Here is a 19,889-nt window from a genome sequence, read left to right as displayed (position 1 = left end):
TTGCTTGAACCTGGGAGGCGGAGGTTGCAGTGAGCCGAGATTGCGCCATTGCACTCCAGCCTGGGCCACAAGAGCAAAACTCCGTCTCAAAAAAAAAAAAAAAAAAAAAAAGAGTATTTATAATAACATGACAACTTTGCCTCTTATTGTGAGTTTCTATTTTAAAAAAATTCAACCATTTACTACTGTGGTAGACAGAAAAAATGGCCCTTTAAACATGTTCATGTCCTAATCACTGGAATCTGTGTTACCTTACATGGCAAAAGAGACTTTGCTGACGTGATTAATGTTAAGGACCTTGAGATGGGGAGGTTACCCTGGATGATCTGAGTGGGCCCATTATAATTATAAGTGTCCTTAGCAGTGGAAGAGAGAGAGGGAAGAGGATCAGAGAAAGAGATGGTGATTAGGGAAGCAGGGGCAGAGAGATGTAACATAGTTGACTTTGAATATGGAGGAAGAGGGCTAAGCCAAAGAATTTGTTTGGCTTCTAGAATTTTGAAAAGACAAGGAAATATATTCTCTCCTGGAGCATCCAGAAAGGAACTCAGCCCTGGTGATAACTTTGATTTTAACGCAGTAAGACCTAAGTCTGAGTTCTAACTTGCGAAACTATAAAATGATAAATTTGTGTTGTTCAATGCCACCAAATTTCTGGTAATTTGAGAGAGCAGCAATAGAAAACCCATACATATACAAAAAAAAGAGAAAATAGCACATAATGAACTTCCTTGTCCATATTACCTAACTTCAACAATTGAAAATGTATGACTGATCTTTTTTTTATTTTTATTTTTTGAGGCAGGGTCTGGCTCTGTTGCCCAGGCTGGAGTACAGTGGTGTGATCTCAGCTTGCTGCAACCTTGGCCTCCTGGCCTCAAGCCATCCTCCCACCTCAGCGTTCGAAGTATCTGGGACTATTGGAACACACCACTGTGCCTGGCTAATTTTTGTATTTTTTGTAGAGACTGAGTTTCACTATGTTGCCCAGGCTGGTCTCAAACTCCTGAGGTCAAGGACTCTGCTTGCCTTGGCCTCCCAAAGTGCTGGGATTACAGGTGTGAGCCACCATGCCTGGCCATGACTGATCTTGTTTCATCTTTTTTTTTTGAGACGGAGTCTCGCTCTGTTGCCCAGGCTGCAGTGCAGTGGCGCAATCTTGGCTCACTGCAATCTCTGCCTCCCAGGTTCATGCCGTTCTCCTGCCTCAGCCTCCAGAGTAGCAGGGACTACAGGCACCCGCCACCATGCCCAGCTTATTTTTTGTATTTTTAGTAGAGACCGGGTTTCACCGTGTTAGCCAGGTTGGTCTCGATCTCCTGACCTCGAGATCTGCCTGCCTCGGCCTCCCAAAGTGCTGGGATTACAGGTGTGAGCCACTGCGCCCGGCCTAATTTTTTATTTTTTTGAGACAGGGTCTTGTTCTGTCGCCCAGGCTGGAGTACACTGGTGCATTCTTGGCTCACTGCAACCTCTGCCTCCTAGGTTCAAGCAATTCTCCTGCCTCAGCCTCCCGAGCAGCTGGGATTACAGGCGTGCACCACCGTGTCTGGCTAATTTTTGTTTTTTCAGTAGAGACGGGGTTTCACGATGTTGGCCAGGCTGGTCTTGAACTCCTGACCTCAAGTGATCCGCCTGCCTTGGCCTCCCAAAGTTCTGGGATTACAGGCGTGAGCCACTGCGCCCGGCCTCTTGTTTCATCTTTAGTTTTCCACTCCAGCTCGAGTCCCTCCCTTCTTATTTTGATGCAAATTCCAGGAATATGCTTTCATTTGTAAATTTTTAGAATATGTCTCTAAAATATAAGAGCTTTTTAAGGCCGGGTATGGTGGCTCACCCCTGTAATCTTAGCACTTTGGGAGGCCTAGGCAGGAAGATTGCTTGAGGCCAGGAGTTCAGACCAGCCTGGGCAACATAGTGAGACCCCATCTCTACAGAAAAAAAAACATTAGCTGGGTATGGTGGCACATGCTTGTAGTTCCAGCTACTAGGGAGGCTGAGGTGGGAGGATCCCTTGGGCCCAGGAGTTGAAGGCTGCAATGAGCTATGGTCGTGACACTGCACTCTTCAGCCTGGGTACCAGACCAAGACCCCATCTCTTAAAAAAAGAGGTGGGGGCTTGTTAAAAAAACCCAACATAGTGAGATTACCATTATCTCACCTAAAAATATTTAAGTACTGATTTTAGTATTGAGAAATTTAACAAGAAAAAGAGCATTTTATTATGAGAATGGCATGTTATGATTTGTTTAAAAACTTCTGATATGTTTAAAATACACTATAATTATAAGCATAATTTTTCATTCTGTCATATCGTTCAGTTTTAGTAGCATAATTTAAAATAGTTCTAAAAACAAGCAATAAAAATTAGATTTTAATTAATTAGTTAATTTTTTTTTTTTAGATGGAGTCTCGCTCTGTTGCCCAGGCTGGAATGCAGTGGTACAATCTTGGCTCACTGCAACCTCCGCCTCCTGAGTTCAAGCGATTCTCCTGCCTCAATCTCCCAAGTAGCTGGGATAACAGGCACTTGCTACCACGCCAGGCTAATTTTTATATTTTTAGTAGAGACAGTGTTTCACCATGTTGGCCAGGCTGGTCTCAAACTCCTGACCTCAAGTGATTCACCCGCCTCGGCCTCCCAAAGTGTTGGGATTACAGGCATGAGCCACCATGCCCGGCAGATATTAATTTATTTTTAAATATCTAGTTCTAGTTTATATATATAACCGGTATATCATGTTTTAAATTAGAATCTTTTATGTAAAAATACAGAAAATACAGAAAATTAGGTTTGATTTCTGATTTAAATATATATTTGTTTCTTTTAGGGTGTTGCAATTAATAACACCTTTCTCCCATCACAAAATGATCTTAGAATATGCAGTTTAAATCTGCCTAGTGACGAAAGTACTAGAGAAATCAATTACAGAGATAATTGCAGTGGAAAATATTGTTTTGAAGCACCTACACTGGCAACATTAGATCCACCTCATACAGGTAAGACTGCTTTTTATTGATAAGGTTTATGCTTGACCAATAGTATTACAGTATTCTTTAAATGATGATTTAAGAATGAATATGTTATATTAGAAAATTGTTGATGTAATACCACTACATTGTTGGTAGTTCAGGTTTTTTGTTGTCATAATTTATCTTTAGTGATTGGATTAATAACTGTGTGATTAAAGTGTGCTTTATAGTAGATGTATGCTTAAGACTGTTTATTATAAACTTGGTCAAATGTGATCTTTTCCTGAAGAACCAAGATTGTGTTTAAAGATAGGATTTATACATTTTTTTCTAAAAAGCATGTTAATAGGACAAAAATTGGAGAGTTGAACTTGAAATTAGTTACTTGTTAATTCATTAGAGTCTGGAGTACTTCAAATCAGAGTTGAATTATTACGATACATACTTGCATGAAAACCAAGCATTTAACAAATGCTCCATCCCTCTATTGTTGAACTGAGTTAAAATAATGATTATGGTTCTTTTTGTATATGTAAGAGATCACTATTTGTTAGGTAACTAAAAAAAATAATTAAGATGGTTCATAGATGTTTATTTGGCCTTGTGAAAGCCATCATTAGACTGTATTTTTCCAAATTACATTTTATTCATGTTTTGGTTGAATGAACAGATTCAGCCAGCTGGCCCCATCTGTTGGGCTACAGAATAGTAACTGCCATCCTTATGATACCAGTGCAAATCAACAAAGTGCCCTAAGCACTTCACCATTTTGAAGGAAGTTCTTGGACTTCCTGATGATTAATGAATTTTACCTGTGAATGGGTTTGTATCTTGTTGGGACAGAAAGGAATTCTGTATTTACCTAACTGGCCATTATCTTGGTGCCATTTATGTGCTCCTCATAACTTTTCAAAAGCTGTGACTGGTGTCAGAACAAGGTGGAGAAAGACTTTTTGAACTGATTCAGTATAGAAAGATCCCTAGGAACAGCTCTGGGCATGGCAGTTTAGCTGCTGCTCTATCTTACTGACTTGCTCTCCCTTCTTTCCTCCCTATTTTCCCCACTTCCTCCTTCCTTGCTTCCATCCTTGTTAGGTGACTATTCTGTTTTCCCAGATTTTCTTTTCTACTTTAAGCCCGAGGTAGAAAATGATCCATGTATGCCCAGTTCTTTTCTAATTTCTTCATCAGAAAATGACATTTAGACTCTGGAATATAATACCTTTTATGTTACTAATCTTGGGCTTTATTTGTATTCTACCATAGTTTCTCATTCTCTTCCCTGCTAAATTTGAGAAGGGAGTTAAGAGTTAAGATAAAATAAAGAGGGAGTTAACTTACTCAACTCCTAATCCCATAATCCTTTCTCTGATTAGTACATTCAGTGGACTGGAGAACCTGTGCCAACCTCCTGATACCCTCCTGTTTCTTGTTCAGAAAGAGGTTAAATTGGGGAAAAGAGCTTTGTGAGAAATGTTTTGTTCTCTATGGTGGAATGTTGGAGAGGGATGTAGCATATAGAAAAGCATAGAGATGAGAGACCTGTTTAGTATCCACTCACCCTTTCACATCTTTTTCATTCTTGATCTAATCCACCTTGAAATGAACTACAAATCTGTATGTCCCAGTTAAATAATATATGTCATTTTCCCCATCACCTTTTTATTTTGAAATATGCCTACAAACTCTCGAGTTGAATGATGCAATTAACATCCTAAACTCACCAGTTACTAACATTTTGCCTCATTTGTGTGCTTTCTCTCTTTTTCTCTATGTAGATGCACTCCCCTCAACCTTTTGAAAATAAGTTGCATATATCATGCCACTTTACCTCTAGCCACTTAAGCATGTATTTCTTGAAATAAATGTTTTCTCCTGCATAACCACACATTGTTATTATACCAAACAGGATTAATAGTAATTCATAATATTTAGTTAATTGTTAATGTCATTTTTGCTAAGCTAGTTTCAGTTTGGTTTTTCTTTCAACTGAAAGAGCCCTGATAAGTACATTTTCACTTTCTTGAATTCACGGGACACTTTGAGTTTCTTCATAACACTACGTGTTTACAGATAATATTCTTTGTGTGAGAATGGAGATGTAGGTCTACCACTAATGACTTCCCCCAAAGCTTAGGGAATGTGATTTCTTTGGGGGTTGTGGTAGAATGGCCATAGGACCCACTTCTATCTTTTTTGATCCAAGCTCCACAGGTGTTTCTTTTCATGAACAATCCAGTTCAGTACTTTTGACCCTGGGCTTTCAAAAACCAAATTCTGGGAGAGGGGAAATGTAGTGGCTTCAATTGTGTCTCCTAAAGATATATGTTAAAGTCCTAAGCCTTGGTACCTATGAATGTGAACTTATTTGGAAATAGGGTCTTTGCAGATGTAATCAAGATAAAGTCATACTGGATTAAGATAGACCCTAAATTTAATGACTGGTGTCCTTATGAAGAAAGAGATAGAAACACAGACGGAAAAAGACCATGTGATGGTGGAAGCAGAGATTGGAATAACCACCCATGATTGCTGGCAACCACCAGGGGCTAGAAAGAAGCAAAGAAAGATTCTCCCTTAGAACCTTCAGAGAGAGCATGGCCCTGCTGCCACCTTGATTTTGGACTTCTGGTTTCCAGACTGTGGGAGAATAAATTCTGTTGTTTAAAGCCACCCAGTTTGTTACAGGAGTCTCAGAAATAAATACAGGAAGCCCCAGATCTCTTGGATATTCAGAGCTATATAGTTTCTTTAGAAAAAGAGAAAGTTTTTTTATTCTTTCTGATTCTTTCTCATTCTGAAGAACTGTGAGAGGAGACTATGCCATCTTCTGTTATCTGTTTACCTGAATCTCCTTCACAAAACTGTGACATGCAAAGGCAGGAACGTTCTCTTGTTAAGGTTTTAAATCAAACCACATAGATTTAAAAATGTTTTGTGACTGAACGAAGAGATCCTGAGAAACTTACAGTTTTCTCTAGTTGAGTCTCTTGGCTGTCTTTGGCTTCAGAGTGCTTCAGGGAAGTCAAGTAGCCACAAAGAGGCTATTGGAACATTATAGTTTGCAGGCTCTGGTAATATTTGAGAGAATAATTTCACAAGTGTTTTGGAACAAAAGTCATGCTGTAATGGATATGTGATGAATGGAAATAGGCCAGTGGAGGAAGTGAATGTGAGTAAGTATGTAAATAAAGTTTGTAAGTAAATAAATAAATTCGGTAGTGAAGGAAGTAGTATCTCGAGGAATGGTAGGGGGCTAGAGAGTTTTGTTGTGTTTTTGTTTTAAGGTAGTATGTTGTAGGCTGAGAGGAAAAAGGTAGTGAAGAGTGGAAGATTAAAGGTATAACAGGGGAGTGATAAAAATCTTTCCCCAGTGGAGAAGTTAGCTAAATGTTTCTTAAGTGGGTCTTAGGTCCTTGGAGATGGTTGGGCATATTCTCAAGAGTTTATAAATTCTCAGATAAGTTAGACTTTTGTGTTTTCTTTTAAATGATATGAATAAAAGTGTATACGCTCTTGCTAGATCTTTTGGATAGCTGTCTTATAATTGAGTGCCATTACAAGATTTTATGCCTGCAGATGAGAACAAGTAGACAACTGTATAAGTGGTATACTCTTGCCAAATGAAGGTTTCCCATATTCAAATAGGGATGGTGAATGAATTAAGCCATCTCATCCCCTATTGGATAAAAGGCTTGTTAAACACAAAAGATGTGTGTCAAATCTGTTGGTATCATATTTATATTGTAATTAGCAGTTTAATCTTAGCAAAATATTACTATCATGAAACTAATATATTTTAAAATATTTTATTGGTTTTATTTGTATTCATAAATGTTTGTTTTTTAATTGTGATAAAATATACTTAACATACAATTCACCATTTTAATCATTTTAAAGTATACAATTAAGTGGCATTTAGCATATTTACAATGTTGTACAACTGTCAGTTCTATCTAGTTCCAGAGCATTTTTCTCTAAAAAGAAACCCCAGATCAATTAAATAGTCACTCTCTTTCTCTCCTCTCTTTCCAGCCCCTGGCAACCACTAATTTGCTTTCTGTCTCTATGGATTTACCTATTCTGGATATGCGATGTAATGAGAATCATGCAATATGTAATCCCTTGTGACTTTTTTTTTTTTAAAAGGTAATGCATGCACATGGTAAAAAACTCAGAAGACGTTAAGAGTATAGTAAAAAGTTGGCCGGGCATGGTGGCTCACGTCTGTAATCCCAGCACTTTGGGAGGCTGAGGCGGGTGGATGACCTGAGGTCAGGAGTTCAAGACCAGCCTGGCCAACATGGTGAAGCCCTGTCTCTACTAAAAATACAAAATTAGCTGGGTGTGGTGGTGTACACCTGTAATCCCAGCTACTTGGGAGGCTGAGGCCAGAGAATTGCTTGAACCCGGGAGGCGGAGGTTGCAGTGAGCCGAGATTGTGCCATTGCACTCCAGCCTGGACAAAAAAGAGCAAAACTCCATCTCAAACAAACAAACAAAAAGAGAATATAGTAAAAAGTCTCCCTTCCCTGTTACATAGCTGTCTACTTCCCTTCCCCAGAGGTAACCAGTTACTAGTTTTTTGTATGTCTTTTTTGAAGTATTCTAGAAACATATTTGTATACATATATATTTTTTCTCCATCTAAATAATTGTTCACTAGCTTCCTTGTTCTATACATTGCATTTTTACTGCAACAGTATATCACTGAAATCTTTTTGTCAATGCATTTAGAACTACCTTATTTATTTATTTATTTTTTTGAGACGGAGTCTTGCTCTGTCACCCAGGCCGGAGTGCAGTGGCGTGATCTCGGCTCACTGCAACCTCTGTCTCTGGGTTCAAGTGATTCTTCTGCCTCAGCCTCCTGAGTAGCTGGGATTATGGCACCTACCATCACACCCGGCTAATTTTTTTGTATTTTTAGTAGAGACGGGTTCACCATGTTGGCCAGGCTGGTTTTGAACTCCTGACCTCAAGTGATCCACCCACCTCAGCCTCCCAAAATGCTAGGATTACAGACGTGAGCCGCTGTGCCCGGCCAGAACTATCTTATTTTTAAAACTAATTCCACTGTGTGGATGTGCCAAATGTACTTAACCAATGTCTTAATGGATATTTAGTTTGTTTGGGATCTTTTGTTATTACAAATAGAGCTACAATAAATATCTATATAATATATACATATAGGAGACTATATTCATAAATACCTTGGAGTAGGATACTCGTCACAAGGTATGTGCCTTTAGCATTTTGATGGATAATGATAAATTGCCTTCTACAGAGGTTAGTACAGGTTTATACTCTCATCAGCAATGCATGAGGAATGCATTTATCATGTATTGTGATGCTCAATCTATATGTAAGTATATATTTATATTTTTGATATTTGACAATCTAAGTTAAACAGTGTTATTTTGTTGTGCTTTCAATTTAAACTTTTTGATGTTAAAGATTATTTTAAAATTACAGAAAAAATTAAGGATAGTAGGCTGGGTGTGGTGGCTCAGGCCTGTAATCCCAGCACTTTGGGACGCCGAGATGGGTGGATCACGAGGTCAGGAGATCGAGACCATCCTGGCTAACACGGTGAAACCCCATATCTACTAAAAATGCAAAAAATTAGCTGGGCGTGGTGGTGGGTGCCTGTATTCCCAGCTACTCTGGAGGCTGAGGCAGGATAATGGTGTGAACCCAGGAGCGGAGCTTGCAGTGAGCCGAGATAGCACCATTGCACTCCAGCCTGGGTGACAGAGCAAGACTCTATCTCAAAAAAAGAAAAAAGAAAAATTAAGGATAGTATAAAAAACTTCCACAAATTTAACATTTTTGTGTGTATTGTATGTATATGTGTAATGTTTCAGTACTAGTTGAGAATAAGATACTGACATGGTGCTCCATCACCTGAAATTCTTTAGTATGTATTTCCTAAACAAGGACAGGCTGCTATATGATAAAGTACAGAAGTACAACAGTCAAAATTGAGATATTAACACTGATACAATGCTATGGTCTGAATGTTTCTGTTTCTCCAAAATTCATATGTAGAAACCTAAGCACTAATGTGATGGTATTAATATTAGGAGGTGAGGGCTTTGGGAGGTGACTGGGCCAGGAGGGTGAAGCCCTCATGAATGAGATTAATTCCTCCGTGAAACAGGCCCCAGAGAGTTGCCAATCCTCTTTCACCATGTGAGGACACAGGAGACAGTGCCATCTATGAACCAGAAAGGAGGCCCTTACCAAACACTGAATCTGCCAGTTTCTTAATCTTGGACTTCCCAGCCTTTAGATCTGTGGGAAATACATTTCTGTTGTTTATAAGCTACCCAGTTTATGGTATTTTGTTATAGCGGCCTGAATGGACTAAGACAAGGTCCTTTATGGCAGAAACAAATTTAAAAATGAATAAACTTTTTTTTTTCCTGCTAGACCAGGATATGTGTTGTATTTAGTCATCATGTCTTTTAGTTGCCTTCAATCTGGAACATTTTCTTAGTCTTTGCTTCTATTTTGTGACTTTTTAACTTAAGGAGTACAGGCCAATCATTTGTTGAATGCTTATCAGTTTGGGTTTGTTTGATATTTCCTTATAATTAGATTTAGTTTACACATTTTTGGCAGAAATATCACAGAAATAGTTCTTAGTATATCAATCAGAAGGCACATGATGTCAATTTATCCCATTACTGGTGATAATAAGTTTGATTATTTGGATAAATTGGTGTCAGCAGGGTTTCTTCACCATAAAATTATTTTTACCTTTGAAATTAGTAAGTATCTATGGAGAGTTACTTTGAAATTTATTACTATAATTGTTGCCAAATGTTAGTTTTCTCATTCCATCTATATTTATTAGTTGGCATTCTGTTGCAAGGAAGAGCTTTCCCTTCTCCCCCATTTATTTGTTAATTAATTTTTATGGATTCATAAATGTCTGTTTTATTCAGTGGGTTATAATCTGTTATCATTTATTATGATGCTCAGATTGTCTCAGATTTGGCCAATGGGAATCCTTTTACCAGGGTTCCTGTGTCCGTTTGACAATCCCCATCAATTTTTGAGCGTTTTTGTGCTTCTGGCACAATAAGATCTTTCCTGCCCCAGCTCTAGAAATCATTCAAGAGCCCTAGTTCTTTTTTGGCGGAGAAGTGTATTTAAAAACCAAAAACTGACCACTAGGTGTACTCATTGATACTGCAGTGTTATTGCTTTTAGCTCTTCTAGCAGTCAAAACTCGAAAATCTATATATGATTACATCTATATTTATCTATAAATACTAAAAACCATCAGCTCATACCAATACCTCCAATTCTAATATAGTACCCCAGGGTTCATTTTAGTTTGCAGCCCTTTCTTTCATAGTGAAAAATTTGGTTATTGTTATCTTAAATATATTTACCTATTAATTTCTGTTTAACCAGTCTATCAAAAAGGGACCAAATTTAATAGTAAATTTTTTTTTTTTTTTTGAGACAGTCTCATTCTGGATTCAAGCAATTCTTGTTCCTCAGCCTCCCACGTAGCTGGGACTACAAGCATCCACCACCACACTCAGCTAATTTTTGTATTTTTAGTAGAGATGGGGTTTTGCCATGTTGGCCAGGTTCGTCTCGAACTCCTGGCTTCAAGTGATTTGCCCACCTTGGCCTCCCAAATTGTGGGATTACAGGCACGAGCCTGGCTGAGATTTTATATCCTTATTAAAAGTGCTTATTTGAATAGAAGTTAGTTATACTTTTTCTCACAGAAACTATGACATGATAAAACTTCTTTGGTTTATGTATGACTCTTTTAGCCCCATCATAAAAAGGGTTTTTGCATAATATTTGTGGATTGCTTAACTTTTCCTAGGGGCCTAAAATTCTTTGATATTCAAGTCAGTCTCTTTCCAAGTACCTATCATGTCAACCTTTTGCAAAATTTGCTGTTTCATTTTGTAGTTGATTGTCATGCAGTCTCAAAGAGACTTTGATATTATGGTTGAGGTTTAAGGGACATTTGAATGGAAAATGATTTTTAAAAATTTGTGACCAGTTTATTGGTGAATCTATTTTCTTTTCTAGTGGCTTTTACTTCCTTATACAACAACCTAGACATAACTGCAAGGAATCAGATATTGAATATTCAGAGCCACTATATCTTTTTCCCGATAGAAAATTCTCCACAGACAATTGAGTTTTGAGGAGATCATCCTTTGTCCTTTAGGGCTCTTTTATGAAGATTTGGGTAAGGGAATAAATTAGGTTTTATGATTTTTGGGCGTATGAGCATTGTTTCTGATCCACACAGTCAGTAGTCCAGTCTGCTGAAGAAGGGGAAACATGATAGGTGTATCCTTTCTCCTTTCAAAAATACACCATTGAAGATAATTCTCCCCTAACTAATTTGCCTTCTAGTTCTTGTCCTAGTTGTCAGGATTAAGAAGGGCTTTTGAGGAAACCTATACACTGGGACTGTTCTTTTGAATTCCTGCCTTGGATGGAAGTGAATAAAAAGGTCCTAAAGGTACTAAAAGGTCCTAAAGGTACTAAAAAAAGGTCCTGGTCATTTGAATATTGACTCTCTCATATGCATCCTTCCAAATAATCCTGAAGGATGTTTGAAACTACTGAGGCGTTATCCAGGGCTATTTCTAGGAGGTTGGGTTATCAAATTCTCTCCAGAGTATAGAGCATTTCCTTTTTTTTTTCTTTTTTTGGAGACAGAGTCTCACTCTGTCACCCAGGCTGGAGTGCAGTGATGTGATCTTGGCTCACTGCAACATCTACCTCCTGGGTTCAAGTGATTCTCCTGCCTCAGGCTTCTGAGTAGCTGGGATTACAGGTGCCCACCACCACACCTGACTAATTTTTGTATTTTTTTAGTGGAAACAGGGTTTCACCATGTTGGCCAGCTGGTCTTGAACTCCCGACCTCATGTGGTCCGCCCGTCTCTGCCTCCCAAAGTGCTGGGATTACAGGCGTGAGCCACTGCACCTGGCCGCCAGAGTATAGAGCATTATTTTTTAGATGGGTCACTCAAGGGAAGAGGCAACAACCTGATGATATGGATATTGGGCAGTAGTTAATTTACATGGGTTCTAGAGGGTTGTCTGTGTGTGTGTGTGGTGGGGGGCAGGGGGGAAGGGTGTGGTATAAGACCTAATATTAAAGCTCAATTTAAAACATTTTAAAAATAAATTTTATTGTGCATACCTGAGGTTTACAACATGATGTTATGGGAGATATATATGTGTGTATGTGTGTGTGTGTGCGTGCATGTGTGTATGTATATGCATGTGCACACATGTACATATATAGAGAGAGTAAAATGGTAATATAGTGAAGCAAATTAACATATTATTCATCACATATACAGTTTTTTGTGTGTGACCAGAGCACCTAAAATCTACTTATTTAACAAAGTACCTAATACAATTTTATTAACTATAGCCTTCATGTTGTATATTAGATCCCTAGACTTGTTCATTGTACATATCCACTACTTGTATCCTCTGACGCGTATCTCCTGATTTCCTCTCCCTCCTCCCCCACCAACCCACCTCTTTGTTCTGGTAACCACTGTTTTATTTTTAATCTCTGTATGTTTGGCCTTTTTTTTTTTTTTTAAGTAACATTTCACATATAACGTGAGATGCAGTATTTTTCTTTCTGTGTCTGGCTTAATTCATTTAGCATAATGTCATCCACATCCTTCCATGTTGTGGCAAATGACAGAGTCTCCTTTTTTAAGGCTGAATGATATTCTATTTTGTGTATGTGTGTGTGCTCCCATGATGCAGCGAACATGGGAGTGCAGATTTTTGAGATGGTGATTTCATCTCCTTTGGGTGTGTGCCAAGAAGAGGGATTGCTGGGTCATATGGTAGTTCTATTTTTAATTTCCTTAAGAACCTCCATAATGGCTGCACCAATCTTCATTCCCACTAACAGTGTACAGGGTTCCCTGTTCTCCACACCCTTGCCAACATTTGTTATCTCCTGTTTCTTTTTGGTGGGGGGAGTGGGGCGGAGGAGACAGGATCTTGCTTGGTCACCCAGGGTGGAGTGCAGTGGTACAATCATAGCTCAATGGAAAGACAAAAAAAAAAAACCAAAACTATAGAATAGTTGAAATAATAATGACATTCAGCCTCTACTTTTTGGAGAATGAACTGTCTTCCTATCTTGTCTTTCATTTGAATCCTCATTTAAAAACAAAATGTCAGAGAAGTGGTAATTTGAGCAAGGTAACATAGGCAAAGAAGAAAACACAAGGGAAAGAAAAAAATAACCAAAAAGAATATATTTTTATATCAGCTAATATGCTTTTGGTTCAAGTATCGATAAAAATACTAGCTTATATAACTGAAGGTTTTTATTGGCATGTATAACTGGAAATTCCAGGCTTCAGGGCTGACTGGTCTAGCAGTTTCAAGGATACTGTCATGAGCCCAGTTTCTTTCTATTTATTCCCTCTGTCATCTGCAGGATTGGTTGCATTCTTAGACTGGCTCCACTCATGTTAAATGATGGATCCCAGCAACTACTGTGGCCACACGCTTTTTCTCATCTATCTCATGACAGGCAGATGGTTCCTACTCAGAATTACTAAATAAGATTTCCTAACTTTGTGCTGTTGCTGACCACTTTCCTGTGACCAGGGGTTTTTCTAATCCCAGTCTTAGTTTGCCATCGTGAAGAGGAATCCTTACCAGTTTCTGAGAATCCTCAGTGTACGAAGCAGGCACATACTTTTCATCTCCTTCCTTAGAAGTGAGAGTTGTTTCACCCAGGTTTTCTGGCTGCAGCACAATGAGTGAGTGGTGTAGTGAATATTGTGAGACGCCACCAGCAAACATAATGTTGACTATACTGATAAAATGATTAAGTGAAAGAATGGCTAAAATAAATAAGAGTAGCTTAGCAATGTTTGCAGTATACAAAATTCATCTAAAGGGCAGGCCAGCTTCTGAGGCAGAGAGGCTCCTTTAGCTCAACGTATTTTTACACCAAGGACAAGACTTGGCCAAACAGAGATCCTTAATAGACAGCTGGGAGCTATTTTGTGAAGATATATGTAAATTTAGATTATATAGAGTAGGTCTGTGATTCATGTAGCATGGGTGGAGTAAATTTTATAATTTGACTCCTTCGGTTTTGTGAGGGTTTTCAAGGTCCTTAAATCCTAGGTTTTGATTGTCTTGACTGCTTAACATCACAGAATATCACCACCAAAGCACAGTGATGAAGTGTGAGATATTTAAATGCTGTAACTGAGAATAACTCTCAGAGATTGGATTTACCCTAGTTTTTGCCCTATTTTTATGTGGCAGATTTTTTTTTTTTTTTAAGTCTTATCTTCCTGTCATGTTGCATTGTGATTATATCAAACATAATCTTATGTGCCCCTTCAGAGTCCCTTGGCACCATCTGCCTCGTAGAATTTTCTGCTGCCACTGGAGGCTAACCAGTTGCTTCATCTGAGGAATGAGGGCCCTATGCCTTGGTGGCCACCATCTAGCTAAGTTTATGAACCATACTCTAGGAGGGTCTGGCTCCTCCTGCCACTTCCAATCTTGGGTATAACGCCACACAACATCCTTGTAGGTAGCACCCTAAGCATCGGTGAAGGCCAGATGACACAAAATGAAGTGCAGTGTACTTCAGGGTGGACTTTGACCAGTGGGAAATAGGAGACAGGAGGGAACTTGCCAGATAAATTTCTTTTTCCACATGGACTACTCTGAGGTATGGTTTCTTTTTGCAGTCTATCAGGAGACATTCCACAAAGAGTACACCAAGTGGATGCATTTGTTAAGTGACCTACTATTTTTTTTTATAGCTTGTTGTAAAATGGTAGCCAGCACTTTCCCTTGCTTTATATATTTTCTTGCCTCAGTTTACCTTCTCTTCACCTTTGATGCCCTGTGTATGCACCTCTCAAGTGAAACATCAGCATTTTAATCAGGCTCTGTTTGCCAGAGAACTGGGCCAAGACAAAGATTAATAAGGCATATAATTCTTATCTTGACTCTTTTGGACTACCTCCTAAAATACAGAAAAAATTTCTGTAATCACTGTACTTTTTGTGCCTTAAAAAGAGTTTGTGGAAAAAATCACCCCTACCCCACAATTATTCTTTACTATTATATCTAATTTATCTAAGTTTTATTTTAGAAATTCAACTTTGTTCAAACTTTGCACATTTTTAATGGCTAAAGAGTTTAAAATACACTACTTGCTATGTTTTCTTTTTAATGATAATTTTTGAACATTTTATTATGATACTTTAAAAAATCTTACATAAATGTTGAAAGAATTTTGTGTTGAACACCCATAAACCTACCATCTCAAGTCTACAATTAAAATTTTGCCATATGTGTTTTATTATATATTTATCCATCAATCTACATTAATTTTAAAAAAGAGTTCTAAAGTTTCAAATATGAGTACGTTTTCCTCAAAATAATTCATGCAATTCATTAAGATTAATGTGCTTAAGCCTAAGTGTGGTGGTTCATGCCTGTGATCCCAGAGCTTTGGGAGGCTGAGGTGGGAGGATCGCTTGAGGCCAGGAGTTCAAGACCAGCCTGGGCAACATAGTGAGGCCCTGTCTCTTAAAAAAAAAAAAATTAATGTACCTAAATACATTCTTTTCATAAAACTATCTAAAATACTGCAGATACAACTCAGCTGTTATTATGGGTGCTGTGCTTCAAATAAATGGTGTTATTCAGTATTTATCTACTTACAACTTTGACACTCGTGAATAAAAAAATCAAGACACATTAAAGTGGTAAAAAATTTTATTCGGTAACCACTGGCAATAGGGGAAAGAGCTGAGCTCCATGATTTGTGCAGTCATGACTGGGCCTTTTAAAGGGAGAATGAGGGAGTACGGAAGGGGAGCAACTGAGGGCTCAAGTAGCGTCAGGAAAGTGAAAATTACAAAGGGCTGGTGCTGTGGTTTGAATGTTTGTTTTTCCCCCACATTTATATGTTGAAATCCTAATTCCCAAGGTGGTGATATTAGGAGGTAGGGCCTTTTGGGAGGTAATTAGGTATGAGAGTGGAGCCCTCATGAATGCGATTAGTACCCTTTAAAATAGGCTCAAGAGATCTCATTTGTTCCTTCTACCATGTGACGACATACTGAGATGGCACCATCTAAGAACCAGGAAATGGGCCCTTACCAGACACCAAATCTGCTGGTGTTTTTATCTTGGACTTCCTAGCTTCCAGAACCACGAGAAATAAACCTGTGTTGTTTATAAGCCACCCAGTTTATGATACTTTGTTATAGCAGCTCCAGGCTAAGATAGTTGGTCATTGTAAATGTGAGTGGGTCAGGTGTGCCTGCTAGCTGACAGTTATCAAAATTAGGATTCTGTCCTTCCACAGAGACTGGGACACAGAGATCCGAACCTTCCTGATGATTACATTTCAAAGGAGTGGCTTTCTGGTTCTTGAGAAAGACACTGCTGAGTTGTAGGAGATACATACACATCTCAAAGGGACAGAGAAAGAATTTACAATTGTAAACTCTTCTTAGTTAGTGCTCTAAGAAAGGAAGGTCAGGGGCCTATAGTCAGGTGTTGGCTAGAATAAACAGTGAGCTTCTTTTGATAGCCCTGAACTTCTCCAGACAGACTGGAGCTCAAAAGGAGGCTGGGTATTCCAGGGCTGAGTGGAGGTGGGCTAGGCTACTAGAAGCTTTGCTAGAGTTGGTCAAGGCTCTTAGAGCAAGAATTTGGATGGAGTTGTTTGCCAAGAATTATTTACAGTTCTCATTAGTTTGCCTTGGATGTTTTTTGTTTTCATTTTAGAACACGTAGATCCACCTTATTCTTTTTAATTGCTGCAAAGTATACCATGGTATGAATACATCATAGTTGTTTTTAGTTTTAGTTTTTTTTTTTTTTTTTTTCTATTAAAACCTCTGCAGTGAACATCCTTATGCATGTGGTCTTGTGAACATATGCATGTATTTCTCAGGAGTTGTTAGATCATAATGTGTTTGCATTACACTTTAATATGGTCTGCCAAATTGCCTTCCAAAATGACTGCCATCATTAGTGTATGAGAGAATTTATTTTCCCAACTTCTTCAACACATGTTACTAAACTTTTTAACTTTTGCCAATTGAATGAGGAAAACCTACTGTTATCTTTTGTGTCTCCCTGTTTACTTGTGAAGTTGAGTTCTTTATATGTTGGACATTTGTGTTTTATTCATTAAGTTATCTGTATTCTACAACCATTTTTCTATTGTATTTCATAAGCATAAAATTTAATATAAATTTTATATGATACAGGAGCCTTCATAAGTAAATGAAGACTCAAAAAATTGGTAAACTTGTATATTTTTTATTTTTACAGTTTATTTTTATTTATTGATACATAATAGTTGTACATATTTTGGGGGTGCATGTGATATTTTCATATATGCATACAATGTGTAATGATCAAATCAGTGTATTAACCAAAAATGTGACTCAATCAGAGGTTTATTAAGCCAAAGTTTAAGGATACACCTGGGAAAAACACAAGTCACAGGAGCATCTGTTACCTGTGCTTTCCAAAAGAGGGTTTCTGGAACTCAGTATTGAAGAATAAAGAGTAAGCAGAAGGACAAAGGAAGGTAAGAGAGGCAGTGAGACAAATGGTTACATTTTTGTGAGGCTCTAATTAGTGCTCAGTAAATCTGTGTTTTACATAAGGTAAGGTAAACATTTGAAAAGATGGAGTAGAGGAAAGAGTCAGTTATGCATCCATCTCGGGGTAGCCGAAGGAGTGATTTTTTTTTTTTTGATAATTTCATTTTATTCCCTTGGGTTATTACTATTATTATTTTTCTTAAACTTTTATTTCAAGTTCAGGGGTACATATGCAGGATATGCAGGTTTGTTACATAGGTAGATGTGTGCTCTGGTGGTTTGCTGCACAGGTCATCCCATCACCTAGGTATTAAGCCAACATTCATTAGTTATTCTTCCTGATGCTCTCCTGACCATCCCTATAGGCCCCAGTGTGTGTTGTTCCCCACAATGTGTCCATGTGTTCTCATCATTCAGCTCCCACTTATAAGTGAGAACATGCGATATTTGGTCTTCTGTTGCTGTATTAGTTGGCTGAGGATAATGGCTTCCACCTCCATTCATGTCCCTGCAAAAGACATGATCGAAGGAGTGATTTTTTGTCTTGTCCCTGCAAAAGACATGATCGAAGGAGTGATTTTTTGTCTTGTCCCTGTTGTGTACCTAAGAAGGTAAGCTTGTAATTGACATTGTCAGCATGAGATTTAACAGAACTCAGTTTTGAGAGTTAAACTTAGGTTGCACACCCAAGGTTACAATTGGCATGTGCTGGTTTTAGGGGATATGTATCCTGAAAGATTTAGTGACTAGGAAGGGATTTTCTTGTGAGAAATTTGTGAGGGAGGTATATGTCCTTTTGCCATTGCGGGACCCTGACTTAACGTGTAATGCTATGACACAGGGTTGTGAAATTATAGCTCTGGGGGGAAAGAGGAGGAAGGAAAGGCAGTGTTGCATGACTAATTTTCTAGGTTTAACTTTCCTTTTGGTATAATGAGTTTGGGGTCCTAAGATTTTATTTTCTTTTACAAGAGTAATTAGGACAGCCATCACCTCAAACATTTTTTATGTTGGGAACATCCCAATTCTTCTGTTTTGAACTATACAATAAATTGTTGTTGACCATAGTCACCGTATTATATTATTGAACACTAGATTTTATTCTTTCTATTTAACTGTACTTTTTTTTTTTTTGAGACAGAGTCTCGCTCTGTCGCCCAGGCTGGAGTGCGGTGGCGCGATCTCGGCTCACTGCAAGCTCTGCCTCCCGGGTTCACGCCATTCTCCTGCCTCAGCCTCCCGAGTAGCTGGGACTACAGGCGCCTGCCACCACGCCTGGCTAATGTTTTGTATTTTTAGTAGTAGAGACGGGGTTTCACCATGTTAGCCAGGATGGTCTTGATCTCCTGACCTTGTGATCCGCCCGCCTTGGCCTCCCAAAATGCTGGGATTACAGGCATGAGCCACCGTGCCCGGCTTTTAACTGTACTTTTGTACCCATTAACCAACCTCTCTTAATCCCCACCTCTCCTTCCCAGCCTCTGGCAACCACTAATCAAGTCTCTACTTCCATGAGATTCACCCTTTTAGCTCCCACATGTGAGAGAGAACATACGGTATTTGTCTTTCCGTGCTTGGGTTATTTCACTTAACATAATGACTTCCAGTTCCATCCATGTTGCTGCAAATGACAGGATTTCATTTTTTATAACCAAATAATATTCCATTGTGTATATGCAGTTCATTTTCTTTATTCATCTGTTGATGGACACTTAGGTTGATTTTTTTGCCTTTGTTTATTGACTGTTTCGTAAACATTTTGTTTCACAAAAATCTCCAACTGAAGTTAATAATAGGTGATATTGTGGAATATATGTTTGGCCTTTGACCCCGTTTCCCTGGTATACAACTCCTAAAATCCTTACGACCTCCAAAGTAATGTCTGTTTGTGTGCTAGTGATTGATTGATGGCTGACAGCCCCTAGGTAGTTTCAGGATGTGAGTTGGTTACGTGAAAGACCAAGGCACCATTAGAGAGTTGGAACGTTCAGCCTCACCCCTATCTCTGGGGAGAGGAGAGAGGCTGAGGGTTAAATTGATTACCAGTGGCCAGTGATTTAATCAGTCATGCCTATGTAATGAAGCTTTCATAAAAAGCCCAAAGCCCTGTGTTGTAGAGCTTCGAGATAGCTGAACAAGTGGAGGTTTCTGGGGGTTGTGCCTGGGGTGGGCATGGAAACTTTGTGTCCCTTCCACCATAACTTGCCCTATGCATCTCTTACATCTGGCTGTTCATTTGTATCCTTTGTAATATCCTTTGTAATAAACTGGT

General features: G+C 38.6%; 1 protein-coding gene across 3 annotated transcripts in view; it reads left to right on the top strand.

Moving 5' to 3' along the window:
• RAD54B (RAD54 homolog B) overlaps positions 1-19,889 on the top strand; it is a 108,882-nt gene that overhangs the window by 13,841 nt on the left and 75,152 nt on the right. For all 3 annotated transcript variants that reach the window (XR_010159635.1, XM_001142757.7, XM_009455664.5), the window contains exon 3: positions 2,832-3,000. Coding sequence is in view for 2 of the 3 variants with exons in the window: in XM_001142757.7 (XP_001142757.1) it covers positions 2,832-3,000 (169 nt within the window). In the remaining variant the exon portion in view is untranslated. The remainder of the gene's footprint in view (positions 1-2,831; positions 3,001-19,889) is intronic.

Source organism: Pan troglodytes, chromosome 7 (genome assembly GCF_028858775.2).
Source record: "Pan troglodytes isolate AG18354 chromosome 7, NHGRI_mPanTro3-v2.0_pri, whole genome shotgun sequence".
Classification (NCBI taxonomy): domain Eukaryota; kingdom Metazoa; phylum Chordata; class Mammalia; order Primates; family Hominidae; genus Pan; species Pan troglodytes.
The sequence above is the reverse complement of the archived record's forward strand: the minus strand, read 5'-3'. Positions and strand labels throughout refer to the sequence as shown.